General features: G+C 47.1%; 1 protein-coding gene and 1 pseudogene across 2 annotated transcripts in view; both read right to left on the minus strand.

Moving 5' to 3' along the window:
• Positions 1–14,667, minus strand: part of fat2 (FAT atypical cadherin 2) — a gene marked incomplete at its 5' end in the record, with an annotated part of 200,893 nt that overhangs the window by 100,676 nt on the left and 85,550 nt on the right. Inside the window, one exon of the mRNA XM_083652048.1 lies at positions 10,259–10,648. Coding sequence (XP_083508174.1) covers positions 10,259–10,648 — 390 coding nt within the window. The remainder of the gene's footprint in view (positions 1–10,258; positions 10,649–14,667) is intronic.
• Positions 6,476–6,985, minus strand: LOC310790370 (ubiquitin-conjugating enzyme E2 G1 pseudogene; annotated as a pseudogene). Its single transcript has one exon. The product of its transcript is annotated as a ubiquitin-conjugating enzyme E2 G1 pseudogene (transcript).

Genomic DNA, 14,667 nt, shown 5'->3' on the forward strand with positions numbered 1-14,667 from the left:
AACAATTAAAAATCATTATCCTCTCCCTCTATTAGCCTCTGCCTTTGAACAGCTGCGGGGGGCTTCCTTCTTCACGAAGATCGATCTGCGGAATGCCTACAACCTCATCCGCATACAGGAGGGGGATGAATGGAAAACGGCGTTTATTACGCCCACAGGACATTACGAGTATCTGGTAATGCCATTTGGCCTGGCTAATGCGCCAGCAGTATTCCAATCCCTCATTAATGATGTTCTCCGAAACATGCTCAACAAATTCGTGTTTGTATATCTCGATGATATTCTTGTCTTTTCACAGACCTACATGGAGCATGTACAGCATGTGCGCAGAGTGCTAAAACAACTGTTGCGGAATCATCTATTCGTCAAACCAGAGAAATGTGACTTCCACGTCACCACAGTCCCGTTTCTGGGATACATCCTCTCTCCTGCTGGAACATCAATGGACCCAAACAAGGTGCGTGCAGTGGTGGAGTGGCCGCAGCCTATCTCTATAAAACAAGTTCAACGTTTCATGGGTTTTGCTAACTTTTATCGAAGATTTATCAGAGGTTTCAGCTCTATTGCAGCTCCCATGAATGCTCTCACCAAGAAGCTTCCCTCTCGGTTCAGCTGGAATCCCCAAGCAGAGGAAGCGTTTGCCAAACTGAAGCAACTGTTTACCACAGGTCCTGTTCTCATTCACCCAAATCCAGCCTTACCTTTTGTGGTGGAGGTGGATGCGTCAGAGGTGGGGTTGGGTGCTATTCTCTCTCAACGTTCTCCTGCAGATAACAAGCTTCATCCCTGTGCGTTTTTTTCGAGGAGGCTGGATTCTGCAGAGAGAAATTATGACGTGGGCAATCGGGAGCTGTTGGCGGTGAAGGAGGCACTGGAGCAGTGGAGGCACTGGTTGGAGGGCGCTGAGCATCCGTTTGTCGTCTGGACTGATCACAAGAATCTAGCCTACATTCGCAGCGCCAAGAGACTGAACTCTCGCCAAGCCAGGTGGGCCCTTTTCTTCAATCGTTTTGATTTCATTCTGTCATACCGGCCGGGTAGCAAAAACACAAAGGCCGATGCTCTCTCCCGCCAGTTTGATTCCATAGATCAATGTGTCGAGCCCGAGCCCATCCTGGCTCCAGCTCGAATCGTCGCCCCTGTCCTGTGGGGAATTGAGACAGAGGTGAGAGCGGCGCAACAGACTGACCCTGAGCCCGTCGGCTGTCCGCCCAGTCGCCTCTACGTGCCTCTCGGGATGCGAACCCGGGTGTTGGAATGGGGGCATTCATCTCGCCTGGTGGGCCATCCAGGGGAAAGGCGTACCCTGGAGTTTATCACCCGGAAGTTCTGGTGGCCAACGGTCCGGGGAGATGTATCCTCCTTTGTGGCAGCATGCATCACATGTGCCCAGCAGAAAAGCCCGCGTCAACGTCCTGCAGGTCTGTTATGCCCATTGCCCATCCCACGACGACCATGGTCCCACATATCACTTGACTTTATTACTGGCCTACCCCGGTCGGGAGGGAAGACAGCAATTTTAGTGATTGTAGACCGCTTTTCCAAGGCGGCGCGATTCATTGCATTAGCCAAACTTCCTTCAGCACGAGAGACTGCTATGTTGATTCTTAATCATGTGTTTCGAGTGCATGGTCTCCCACAGGACCTAGTTTCTGACCGGGGCCCCCAGTTCGTCTCCCGCTTTTGGAAAGCGTTCTGTTCTCTCCTGGGGGCTACGGCGAGTCTCTCTTCGGGCTTTCATCCCCAGTCTAATGGGCAGACGGAGAGGGTGAACCAAGAATTGGAGACGACATTACGCTGCCTGGTGGCCTCCAACCCCTCAGAGTGGAGCTCGCAACTCCTGTGGGCAGAGTATGCGCACAACACTTTGCAGTCCTCCTCCACGGGGATGAGCCCGTTCCAGTGTCAGCTGGGCTACCAACCACCACTGTTCCCGGAACAAGAACGAGAGGTGGGGGTCCCGGCAGCAGCCGAATTCATGCGACGCTGCGCTCAAACCTGGAGAACGGCCAGAGCGGCGCTGTTACGGGCCAGGGCTAGACATTCCACACAGGCGAACCGGCGACGAAGGCCATCGATCCCTTTCCGGCCAGGGGATAAGGTCTGGCTTTCCTCAAAAGACCTTCCTCTGCGGGTGGAGAACAGGAAGTTGGCTCCGCGCTTCATAGGCCCATTCGAGGTGGAGGCACAAGTTGGACAAGTTTCTTACCGGTTAGTACTTCCTGTTTCCATGAAAATTCATCCGGTATTTCATGTGTCTCTACTAAAACCTGTGATGTCCAGCCCTTTGTCCCCCCCTGTTCCGCTCCCCCCTCCACCTCGCTGGGTCGATGGGGGTCCTGTCTATACAGTAAGGAGGATTCTGGATTCCCGCCGTGTGCGTCGGAGTATGCAATACTTGGTCGACTGGGAGGGTTACGGGCCGGAGGAGCGATGCTGGGTGCCAGCACGGCACATTGTGGACAAGACGCTCATTCAAGACTTCAAACGTGCTGGTCAAGCCGTGGGGTCGCCAGGTGGCGTCCCTAGGGAGGGGGGTACTGACACAACCCCGGGAACGAGTGTCAGTGACGGCGCGCCAGGCTGCAGCAGAGGAACGAGACGAAGTGCTGAAACGGCCAGGGCGCGCGGAGGCCAAGCCGTTGCTGTCCATGGTGCTGGACAGTCTTCCCGCGTTGAGCGGCGCAGCGGGAGAAAGCGGCCTATTAGAAAACAGTGACATCAGCTCTTACTAATTCTGTGATTGTCTGCACCTGGTTGGCCGCCTATATAACCCTCTCTGCTTTCAGACCCCGTTGCTGATCGTTGTTTCACTGCTGCTGTGTCACCGCCTGTTCCTGTCCGAGTGCTCCTGTGAACCGTTCTGGACTAAACCCTACCTTCTGGGAAACCGGGCTCCAAGCCTCTGGACTGAACTTGCTTGCTTCTGACTTAAGTTTATTGTCGGTCTTCCGACCCTGTTTAAGTAGTTTCTCAGTTCCTTGTTTTCTTTGTGAATTCTTGAAAATCAGTAAAAGATTTAAAACTGATTATTGACTTTGTCGTCTCTGCTCATGGGTCCAATACCACAGCATTACACTTGTCTCATGAATATAATATCGGATTAATTTGCTGCGCAAAAACAAGTGAGCATCTCAACAACTTTGTCACCACTAATCTGTTCCGCCGCAGAATTCAAAAGGGTGAAACTTTCTCTCTCTCTCTCTTCCTGAATAATGAAACGTATTGAAGTGGATTGGAGACAGTGATTAATGGCCTAACCCTAAACCCTGTAAAGATTAGTTGCCAGCCTGGTGTGAGACAGTCCAAAGGGCACACTGCACTTCTACCCCCAAGTCCCTCAAAGCAGCAGGAGAATCATCATCATTTACATTCACACGTCTAACTTTAGCTCACAACAGCACTTGTCCAACTTCTTGTTAAGTTAAAGTTATCCTTTATTTATCCCCATGGGGAAATTCATCCTCTGCATTTGAGCCATCCTAGGAACCTTCCTAGAACTAGGAGCAGTGGGCAGCCGCAGTGCAGCGCCCGGGGACCAACTCTATTTTGCCAGTGCCTTGGTCAGGAGCACGGACAGGAGTCTTAACCCTAACATACATGTATTTTTGGTGGTGGGAGGAACCCGGAGCACCCGGAGAAAACCCACAAGAACACGGGGAGAACATGCAAACTCCACACAGAAAGGACCTGGGACGGACGGGGGTTCGAACCCGAGACCTTCTGTCTATGTCACTATGGAGAGACAGTCTGTGTCTCGTCATAGACGCATGGCTGGCTGGGGGCGTGGTCAGGGTGGGGTAAATCCCCCCGTTCTCCCCATTCAGCATAGTTAGCATTCAGTTGCTAGCCCAGCCCAGGCACGACACGATCAGGGATTCAACCACCGCAGTAAACGCACATCTGAACAGACGTCTATATGTACCTGCTCTAGAATCCTCAATCCTGTAGTGTAGAGCCGCAGCACCGTCCATTGGTGAGTCAGGGAGGGCTTATATGAGAGCACTGTTCCATTTGATGGAACCCAAAGTGAGTCACATTTTTCATCGCAAAATAGGATCTGAGTGGTTTTATGTCTGTCCTGGTATCTGTCACCTTTTTCACTCTCCGTGACTTTACATCCCTGTGTCAGCCCCAGCAGAACATTCGCCTCTTGTGATGTCACACGCCCATTCAAAATGCCACCTCTTCCTCCATAATATTCTACCGTGGGGGCCTGTGATTTTTAATTGTATTAATTAATTTATGTATTTATTTATTGGGTGGGGTATTTTCGTACTAATCACGAGCCCAACATGTAAATTCAGATTTCTTTTAACCTGCACCACGCTCTTTAGGTTAAGCCCTTAGCTCCGGCCTCCGGGGGTAGAGAGGTGTGGGCCAGTGGAGGCTGAGTCTGAGTCCTGTGAAATCAGTCAAATCAGACATCTGTGGAGGTCGCGAATACATACAACCATTATTTTAATCACAAACTGCATTTTTCAATGTGATGATTAGCCTATTTACATTAACCATAAATAGGCTATGATTGTAATCTTTCAAATGATGTGTCACACATTGTAATACACACTTTCCATTTTAAAACTCCATATTGTTCCAGGCAGACCTGTTCTTAACTGGATGTGATGATTGTGTTTTGCACAATTTTTTATTTGTTTTATTAGTGTGAGTTGGTTCCCTAAAAGCAACACCCTGCGGAGAGACTGCCAAATATACTGCCCCAGTGGCAACTGTTAAAAAGAAAATGTGGAAAATAAAGAGTTCCGTTGACATTGCTTTCATAATCAATGTTTTTTAGTCTTACACTTTACTTGCAGCCAGCAGATACTGCTCACAAGTCTTAATAACTGTGTTATGGCATCATACAATTGCTAATAACCTTATACAGTGTTGTCACTTTACTTTAAGACAAGTCAAGCTATAATGCATTATTGCTGGTGTTTATAAGCTATTATTCCAATCCAGAAACTTAGAATGTATTATCTGTTATGAAACGGTAGTACAGTTCTGTGTGTGTCTTTATAACTGGCTAAAGTTATGGTCGTTATAATGTGCTATGTAACCCAGGACTGAGATTCTTCTTTCAAACACCTGTGCTTGGAGATATAAAGCATTATGAATGCTGAACATTATATATGCACCACTTATAATACTTTATAAGTCTTATAAATGCATTATAATGCCTTGTGAATGTGCTCATAATGCGTTATAGACATGACCTTCATAGAAAGTGTTGTAAATACACACATCCGCGACACACTCAAAATGGCCGTGCGACTCACTTTTGGGTCCGACCCACCAGTTGAGAAACATGTTTTCCAAAATTAATTACGGACTATATTATCTCAGTGTTAAAGTGATTTTTCTCTCTCTCTCTCTCTCATAACCGACCGCCCCAACACTCGTATTCGCCAACCGCTCAGGACAGCAAGTTGTGTGTGTGTGTGTGTGTGTGTGAAAGTGTTGAGCAGTAAGTAATGAGCAGTATTCTCTCTCTAGTTCTCTCTCGTAACCAACCGCATAACCAACACTTGTATTCGCCGACCCCTCCACCGCCTCTAAAGTGTTATATTAGAGACCCCCACAAAACTCAGATTATAACTGGAACCCTGCCTCGTTCAATTCGTCTTTTTCACAGCAGCGATTTTGTGTCTAAAGCCCCAAACGCTCTGAAAGCGTCTGACGCTGGCATTTTGAAGTCCACCTGTTGTTTCCATTACCATTATGAGGCACGTCTCTGCGTCTGTCTGCATCTCTCTGCTGATGGTATTTGGTATCTGATGCCTGCTGGTTCTGTGCTGTTGTATTTGGTATCTGATGGCTGCTGGTTCTGTGCTGTTGTATTTGGTATCTGATGGCTGCTGGTTCTGTGCTGTTGTATTTAGTATCTGATGGCTGCTGGTTCTGTGCTGTTGTATTTGGTATCTGATGGCTGCTGGTTCTGTGCTGTTGGTATTTAGTATCTGATGGCTGCTGGTTCTGTGCTGTTGTATTTGGTATCTGATGGCTGCTGGTTCTGTGCTGTTGTATTTGGTATCTGATGGCTGCTGGTTCTGTGCTGTTGTATTTGGTATGTTATGCCTGCTGGTTCTGTGCTGTTAGTATTTAGTATCTGATGCCTGCTGGTTCTGTGCTGTTGTATTTGGTATCTGATGCCTGCTGGTTCTCTGCTGTTGTATTTGGTATCTGATGCCTGCAGTGCGTTCGGAGCATAAATTGATGCTCGTCAAATGAGGCGTGTCAATTAGCGCTTTCAGTGCGTTTTGTGCTTAAAAGGCAGGGCAGGTACAAGCAAAACATTAATGAGGACCTCAGCACTGGAACACCTAAATGGATTGGAAGTTGGGAACCCTCATTGAAGTTCTGCTTGGACCTGTGTTACCTCCTGCCTTTTAGACACAAAATGGCTGCTGTGAAAACGGTCAATCCCTTGTTGATGAGTTCCAACTCTGGGCCGATGCCATGTAGTGAGGCTCTAGTCAAAAGCGGTCTCCTGACTCTTCCGCACGCACCGTGCCACCTTTCTTTTAAACTCTCCTGTGGGATCCGTCCTCCAGTCTTTAGCTGCGTCCACGTTGGCGGGAGAGTCTCCATTGGGGTCCACCAACATGGAGATGACGCTGATCATGATGGTCTCCACCGTGTGGACGGGCAGCCAGCGCTCCTCGGGTCTCTCGTAGCCCCAGCGGTCCTCTCCGGGCGGATGCAGGATGGAGATGCACACGTCGCCGTTCTTTGCCACGTTGGGATGCCAGATCTCTGTGATGAAGGTCATCTTGGGGGGCTTCAGAGGGTACTCGTGGGGAAAGGTCAGGTGGGCTTTGAAGAAGCCTCCTTCATACAGTGTATCTTGAGGTCCGATGATGACCACCTCCCACCGGTAGATGTCGTCATTGTCTATAAGACCCGCCGAAAAGCTCTCCACTGGGTTTCTGTTCAGCTCTGCTAGTTGTTTACGTAGTAACAGTGAGCATTGTTCAGTCATTTTGTAGCTCTGGGTAATTTACCGGTCTTTACTTATAGCCTCTGCGGGGAAGGATTTATGACATCACTGATGCTCATCACAATGTCTATGTCATCATCAGTGATACCATAAACCACTGATGATATTTTCACTTTTGCATAGAAGTGATCATGTGATGTCACTCGAGCACTCGATGATCATCTCACCAGTGATGCCACTCGTGCGATTGTGATGTCGTCAGTGAGTGATGGCATCAGTGATGTCACTCAAGCAATTTTGATGCCATCGGTGCGGATGGCATCAGTAATGTCACTAGAGCAATTGTGATGTTATCCGTGAGCTATTGGGCCCCTCACTTGGGCTCATATTTACTATGAATTATGTCCATATGAATGCCCCTCTCATTCACGACATGTCAAGTGGACATTTTCTGAAAGCTTCGAGTTCACAACTTGTGATGTGTCTTGTGACGTTTTCAGAGAATGACACCACGGACGTGGATGGAAAGTAAATGAGGAACATGTGGATATTCCCAATGATCTCATATTTCCCCCTCTGTCATTATGCCTTTGCATCTCCTGCATTATAGTTAGCCGCTAGCTACGTTAGCTAAATCGTTAGCCTCGGTGGCTTCTAGTCAACTGCGCATGCTCACGACGTGACCACTTGAATGCCAAGCATGTCGTGTACATGACTTTGGTCTCGTAAACTCGAGTTCTTCGTCTTCTTCTTCGAATGGCTTTCCGGCAGACTGAGCCTTGTGGCACATTGCTGCCTCTCACAGTTGGATGGTCTCACTCTAGACCTGGTTCTTCTTCTTTCAAGTTTCTGGTGTTTCTCACACCTCCTCAATCTTGACTGTTGCGCCTCGTCTCATGTTCCTCCGCTCCTCATTCCTCCTGAGCAACGCGCCTTCCTTCACCTTCATGAAGGGGTCCTCCATTAATAGAGATTTCAGGCCAGGGGCGGAAGCCATCGTCTTGTTCCTGTGTCCCCTAAACTCGAGTTCCAAGTGAAGGCCGCATATGTCATCGGTGATTATGTCATGTCACTCATGCAATTATGATGTCATCGATGAGTGATGTCATCAGTGATGTCACTCGAGCAATTGCAATGTCATCAGTGAGTAACTGCAGCACTAGAATACCCACAACACCCTGCTCCAGGGACTACACTACCCCCACAACCCCCCTGCTCTACGATTACATTACCCACAACCCCTCAATATAAAAGTCCAACATCCGGGTAGTGCAGCGGTAGATTCCCTGCATACCAATACGAGGGTCGCAGGGTCGAGCCCCCGTGTTACGTCCAGCTTGGTCGGGCGTGGATACAGGCACAATTGGCCGTGTCTGTGGGTGGGAAAATGGATGAACAGTCCTGGGCACTGGACTAAAGAACAGTGATTCAACTAAGCCGGAGCTGGCTAAAGCTGAAGGGGTGGGATTGGCGGACATGTAGGGTTCCATGTCTTCACTTTTTAAAGCCGAAGCCAAACCATAACCCTAAACATAACCAAAGTTATTTTTCTTCCCTCACCTTAACCAGGAAACATCATGAAAAAGACTAGCCTTCATGGCGGTATCGTCACGCCCAGGGACTTGACAAAATAGTCAACATACATTATAGGACGCATTGAGAATGACAATGTGAACCATCGATACATAACTTCAAAATTCAACTCCTTCCAACAGGGAAACCAATTAATTCCTAGCTTGTAATGGTAAAGCCTGGAGGGTCGGATGTTCATGTGGGGAAAGAGAGACAACCAAGGCACACTATTTATTCCATTTTGCTAATCTCATTATAATTTAAAACGGTGCGCAAAGCGTTTCGCACATGGCCTTCACCAGGGGCCTTGAAGGAGCAACACGTTGCATTTTAATATCAAGAAATCATAAAAGATTGTTTTAATTACCGGCAACCAAGGAGAAAACCTCAAGCAACGGGGCTTATGGGAAATGTGGTCTTACTTTTGACACATTTGTTACAACATTAACAATGCCACTAGTGTGTGTGTGCTAATCATGTCCCCCGCTGTGTGGTTTGTAGTTAATTATACACAGCTGGCACAATTCATTTGACAACAACAGTTTGCAAATGTGCCATAGCCACTTTATAAAAGGATTGACACAAAGGGAAAGAGACAAATACTCATAGACTGTAAAAAGAGATGGACGTAGACTGTAAAAAAAGATGGACGTAGACTGTAAAATGAGATGGACGTAGACTGTAAAAAGAGATGGATGTAGTGAGTGTGACGTCACCCATTGGTTTGTGGCCTCCCATTTTTTAAGCCTCTGGTTTGGCATTTTGGCCGCTGCCATCTTGGTTTTGTGGAGCCAGAAGTGACGTATTTGTGACCATATTTGGACGAGAGCAGCAGTGTTGCTACTGGTCTGTGAACGGCCAGCTGAGCGATCACTGTACAGGCGACCTGTCAATCACGCCCAAAAGTTGTTGTTTCATCGTCTATTTTACTCTAAATGAGTTACTATATAAAAATGTACCCCCATACAGTTGTCATGAAAGGTGAAATTAGCCATAAATAGATCCAAACCATTTTTTGACGCAGGCTGTAAACATGTTTAATCCTGTTGTAAAGACGAGTATTTTAACATGGGGGTGAATGGGGAACGACTCCCTCTTGCAGCCAGCCTCAACCGGGCATTCGAAAAACTGCCGTTTTATGGTACAGTACTTCCACATTGGCCTCAATGCGACCAAACGAAACTGCCCCTTGCAAATAATAAACATACTAAGCCTACACATAATACAAGACACTCAAGATCACTCAGACACTCAACATCACTCAGACACTCCGATCACTCAGACACTCAGATCACTCTCTCACTGCCAATAACCAATTTTTAATAGAGGCTACAGAGGTTCCATATTATTGCCAAACATGCATCATCTCTTAACTCATTTAAAATCCAAAATTAGAGTCTCTCTGAGTCACACATTGCCCTGATACATCACACATACACCTCACATCGCCATTTTAACTGTCTGTCTACTCGCTTATTTTGATTGTTAATTTCTTATTTGTTTTACTGTTGCTTGTCTTTTCCCTATTGTTTTCATATGTCCTTTCTTGTGTTTCTGTTATATTGTATGCTTTGTTACAGATTATTATTAATATTTGTTTTCTGAGGTAGAGACCCTGCATAAACCAATCTAGGGTTTCCTGTCTCTACGTACGCGCACGTTATTTTTGTTGTTTTCATTTTGTCCGTTTCTGTTTAAAAAAATGTGCAAATAAATAAATAAATAAACAAAGTCTGTCCTCACCTGTCTGGGGGTCCAGCAGGAAGCGGCGGGCCTCGTTCCCGGAGACGACGGCGTAGACGACGGGCTCGGCCCACGCTCCGTCGCGGGCGAGGGCCGACACGCTCAGCACCTCGGAGCCCACGGCCAGCGACTCGGCCAGCTGGGCCGTGTACTCGGCGCTCAGGAACACCGGCAGGTAGTGGTCCAGGGACACCACGTCCACCGTCACCGTGGCAACAGAGTACAGGTGGCGAGGGAGGCCACGGTCGGTGGCCTTGACCTTGAGCTCGAAGGCGGGCGGGGAGTCGGGGGACAGCGGGCGCTCCAGGCGCAGGATCCCCGAGAACTCGTCCAGGGAGAAGTAGCCCTCGTCGCCGGAGAGCAGGGAGTACTTCACCTCCGAGTTGATACCTGCGGAGACAAGAGAGGAGCAGAGTCATATGTGTTTACTGGTCAGGGTCACGCCGCAAAAACAACAACAACAGTGGATCTGGTCAAATGTTCTATAGAGACACTGCAGAACGCGTCATCATTCAGAAACCACGCCACAACACGGGGGAAAACACAAAGGACCAACTATCATGACAACTTCTAGCAAAACAAACCGTGGCTAACCGGGCGAACAAAGGAACTCTCGTCAGATACAGATAGTTTTACAGATATCTAGGAGGAACTGGCTAGTGTCAAATAATGAGACGTTGTGTGCGTTTACTTTATTCATTTGAACTGCGAACGAGACGTGAGCTGATCACAACGTTTGTCTGCTGACTTTCTGCTTCCTGAAACTCCCCCCAATCGTGGCGTTCTCCTATGTCGCGTGCTGCACACAAAGATCTTATATACGGAAGATGAACACTCCAACTTACTTCATTGACAGCTAGAGCCACATTTTTCTTCTCAACGGCTTCCTTGTTTTGCTCGGGAGTACAAACAAACTTTAATTGGTGATTTTTTACATTTGTTCTCTGCACAGCCCCATCACACAACAGCTTTTAGCTATGTTTAATTCAAGGAAAATGATGCTGGTGTGTGGAACTGAACGGAGCTTTTCCCCCGTGATGGCCGTGGCCTATTTCATGCAGTGTCTCTATGGTCACTCGTGATTCATCTCGTCCCTGAATCGCTTGGTTTATCCAGTGAGACTCCTTAGAAGGATTTTATGAAAAGTCAATGGAAAAATGAATGGGGAATTCATCCCTTCAGTCCCAGGCCATGACGTATGCCAAATAACTTACATGGATTAGAACTGAAGGCTAATAGGTAGTTCCATCGCAACATCAGCTCACAGCAAATCCGCCATTTTGGCCTGAAGGAGACTACCTCCGATTTGACTGTCATGGTTCTTCTGTGCTGTTAGTGCAAGGAGGCGTTTTGAGGCCAAAATGGCGGCAACCTGGTGTAAAAAAAGCAACAGAGAGACAACGGTCCGACCAAAACAAAGATAAAACGGAGAAAGCTTCAGTCTAAATTATTACACATACTGTAATATCCAGAGAAGGGGAGGCAGCCCAGAAACAGCCTCCCCCACCAACATAAACACATTAACTAATTACACGTTACTTTATGTGTTGTCTTTAGCAATAACGCCCTAGAGGGCATTCTAATTATTACACGTTACTTTATAGTGTGTTGTTTTTAGCAATAACGCCCTAGAGGGCATTCTTTGCTCTAATTATGCATCTGACGGTGATGCAACTGGGACGAGGTGCAGCCAAGTTGCATCATCAAAGCACCAATAGTCACAACAACACACACACATCTGCATAGTATGACTTTTATACAATAGTCATCAATCAATGAATCAATGAATCAATGAATCAATGAATCAATGAATCAATCAAAACTTTAATCCAGACTCAGGGTCCATATAAAAAGATACATACAACAATAAAAAGACACCCTACAAATAGTAGGAAAGAAAACAAGAGTGGAATAAATAAGAGCAGTAGTCATAAAAGTATCCTGTACCAGTGTCCCCACAGAGGTGACGGATATCTGACATCACTACAGTGTCCTGTACCAGTGTCTCCACAGAGGTGACTGATATCTGACATCACTACAGTGACCTGTACCAGTGTCCCCACAGAGGTGACTGATATCTGACATCACTACAGTGTCCTGTACCAGTGTCTCCACAGAGGTGACTGATATCTGACATCACTACAGTGACCTGTACCAGTGTCCCCACAGAGGTGACTGATATCTGACATCACTACAGTGTCCTGTACCAGTGTCTCCACAGAGGTGACGGATACCTGACATCACTACAGTGTCCTGTACCAGTGTCTCCACAGAGGTGACTGATATCTGACATCACTACAGTGTCCTGTACCAGTGTCTCCACAGAGGTGACTGATATCTGACATCACTACAGTGTCCTGTACCAGTGTCTCCACAGAGGTGACTGATATCTGACATCACTACAGTGACCTGTACCAGTGTCTCCACAGAGGTGACGGATATCTGACATCACTACAGTGTCCTGTACCAGTGTCCCCACCACTGGTGAAAGTGGGCCGGAACCGTCCGGTGCGCAGTTCCGGTAAGACTTTCGGTGCCTGAACGCCGTTGGGGGAAGACATCCAGCTGCCTGTCAATCAAAATCCGATTGTTGCAGAGTGCAGTCGATCCATAATTTCCAACAAGGAAATGCATGGCTGACGTTATGTCATTACTAATAAACAACAGTCTCTCTCATAAATTGCTTCTAAATTGTTCCTGTTTTAGACCTGGCTGTCAGTGGTTTTTAATCCGTGCTGTGTGTGTAGGCTGATTTGCGCTTCCAGCATGCAGCTCCTGAATGCCGCTGCTGCTGCCTGCACTGGGCTGTGTCAAGTCTAGTCTCGCTTGCGGCTTGCCTCCGCTCCGCAAACAAAAACAGTTCCACCAGGATTGCGCGAGTGTAGTTCCCAAGCAAGCAAGCAAGCAGAAACGGTAATATTTCCAACCACTGAGAGGCAGGCAGGCAGCGATGTGCCGCAAGGCATGGGTTTACTTTCTGGCAATTGTGGGGCGAGTAGCTAACAGCAGCTAGCAGGAGGAGGCGCAGTGAAGTGATGGAGTGATACACACACAGTGAACTGAGTGAAGTGCCAGCGCTGTTGTGTTAACATGAAATGTACGGCGGTAGGCAACTCTTGTCCAATCAAATTACTCGGCCGGAACTAACTGTTGTATAAAGGTGCGTTTGATTTATTGTTCCCGGACATTTTGCGACCAAATGCACCTACTTTATTAATGCAATTTGCACAGGGCAGCGGGCAAGGATGGATAATAAACGAGCCCAACATGTTTCGCCATTGTTTTCAGAACAAAGGAGCAGAAATGCAACGAACACTAACTCAAATGTTTAAGAGGAAGGAGAGAGAGAAAGAAGCAGATAAAGTGGCGAAAGTTAGAAGAAAAGAGCAAATTGAGGGCCAGAGGGAAGAGGCAGAGCCTCTGCAAAATGAAAACCCACCCTCAGATGCAAATACAGGTGATGATGCTAATTTAGACCAGAGAATGGACATGAAGTTAGCTTACTAGCAAACTATAGACAATGGCTTACTCAGAACACAGTCTGTGTGCATACAGTACAACATTTTGTATGTATCCTACACATTGTAGGATACATTTTGAGATATTTTATTTTTACTAATAATCTGTTCATTAATTTATCTGCCCACTGTTCTGACAATTCAAAGACAGACTGTTTGACTGTTGATGAATTTAGTTGTAAATGTTAATCTAATTTAATTCAAACAGTTGAGGGCCAGAGAGAGGAAGAGGAGACTCAACAAGAAGCCGAGTGTCAAGTGTTTCTAATTTCGACACCATACAGGCATTAAAAATTGGATGTGTGTGTTCAGGGATGCATGGGGGTGGGAGGAGAACAATATGAAACGATGAAGGTTGGGGTAGTAGCCTATAGTTCCTGCAAGAAATTCAAACCACTTTCACCCCTGGTCCCCACAGAGGTGACTGATATCTGACATCACTACAGTGTCCTGTACCAGTGTCCCCACAGAGGTGACTGATATCTGACATCACTACAGTGACCTGTACCAGTGTCTCCACAGAGGTGACTGATATCTGACATCACTACAGTGACCTGTACCAGTGTCCCCACAGAGGTGACTGATATCTGACATCACTACAGTGTCCTGTACCAGTGTGTCTCCACAGAGGTGACTGATATCTGACATCACTACAGTGTCCTGTACCAGTGTCTCCACAGAGGTGACTGATATCTGACATCACTACAGTGTCCTGTACCAGTGTCTCCACAGAGGTGACTGATATCTGACATCACTACAGTGTCCTGTACCAGTGTCTCCACAGAGGTGACTGATATCTGACATCACTACAGTGTCCTGTACCAGTGTGTCTCCACAGAGGTGACTGATATCTGACATCACTACAGTGTCCTGTACCAGTGTGTCTCCACA

Source organism: Poromitra crassiceps (genome assembly GCF_964638095.1).
Source record: "Poromitra crassiceps genome assembly, chromosome: 15".
Classification (NCBI taxonomy): Eukaryota; Metazoa; Chordata; class Actinopteri; order Beryciformes; family Melamphaidae; genus Poromitra; species Poromitra crassiceps.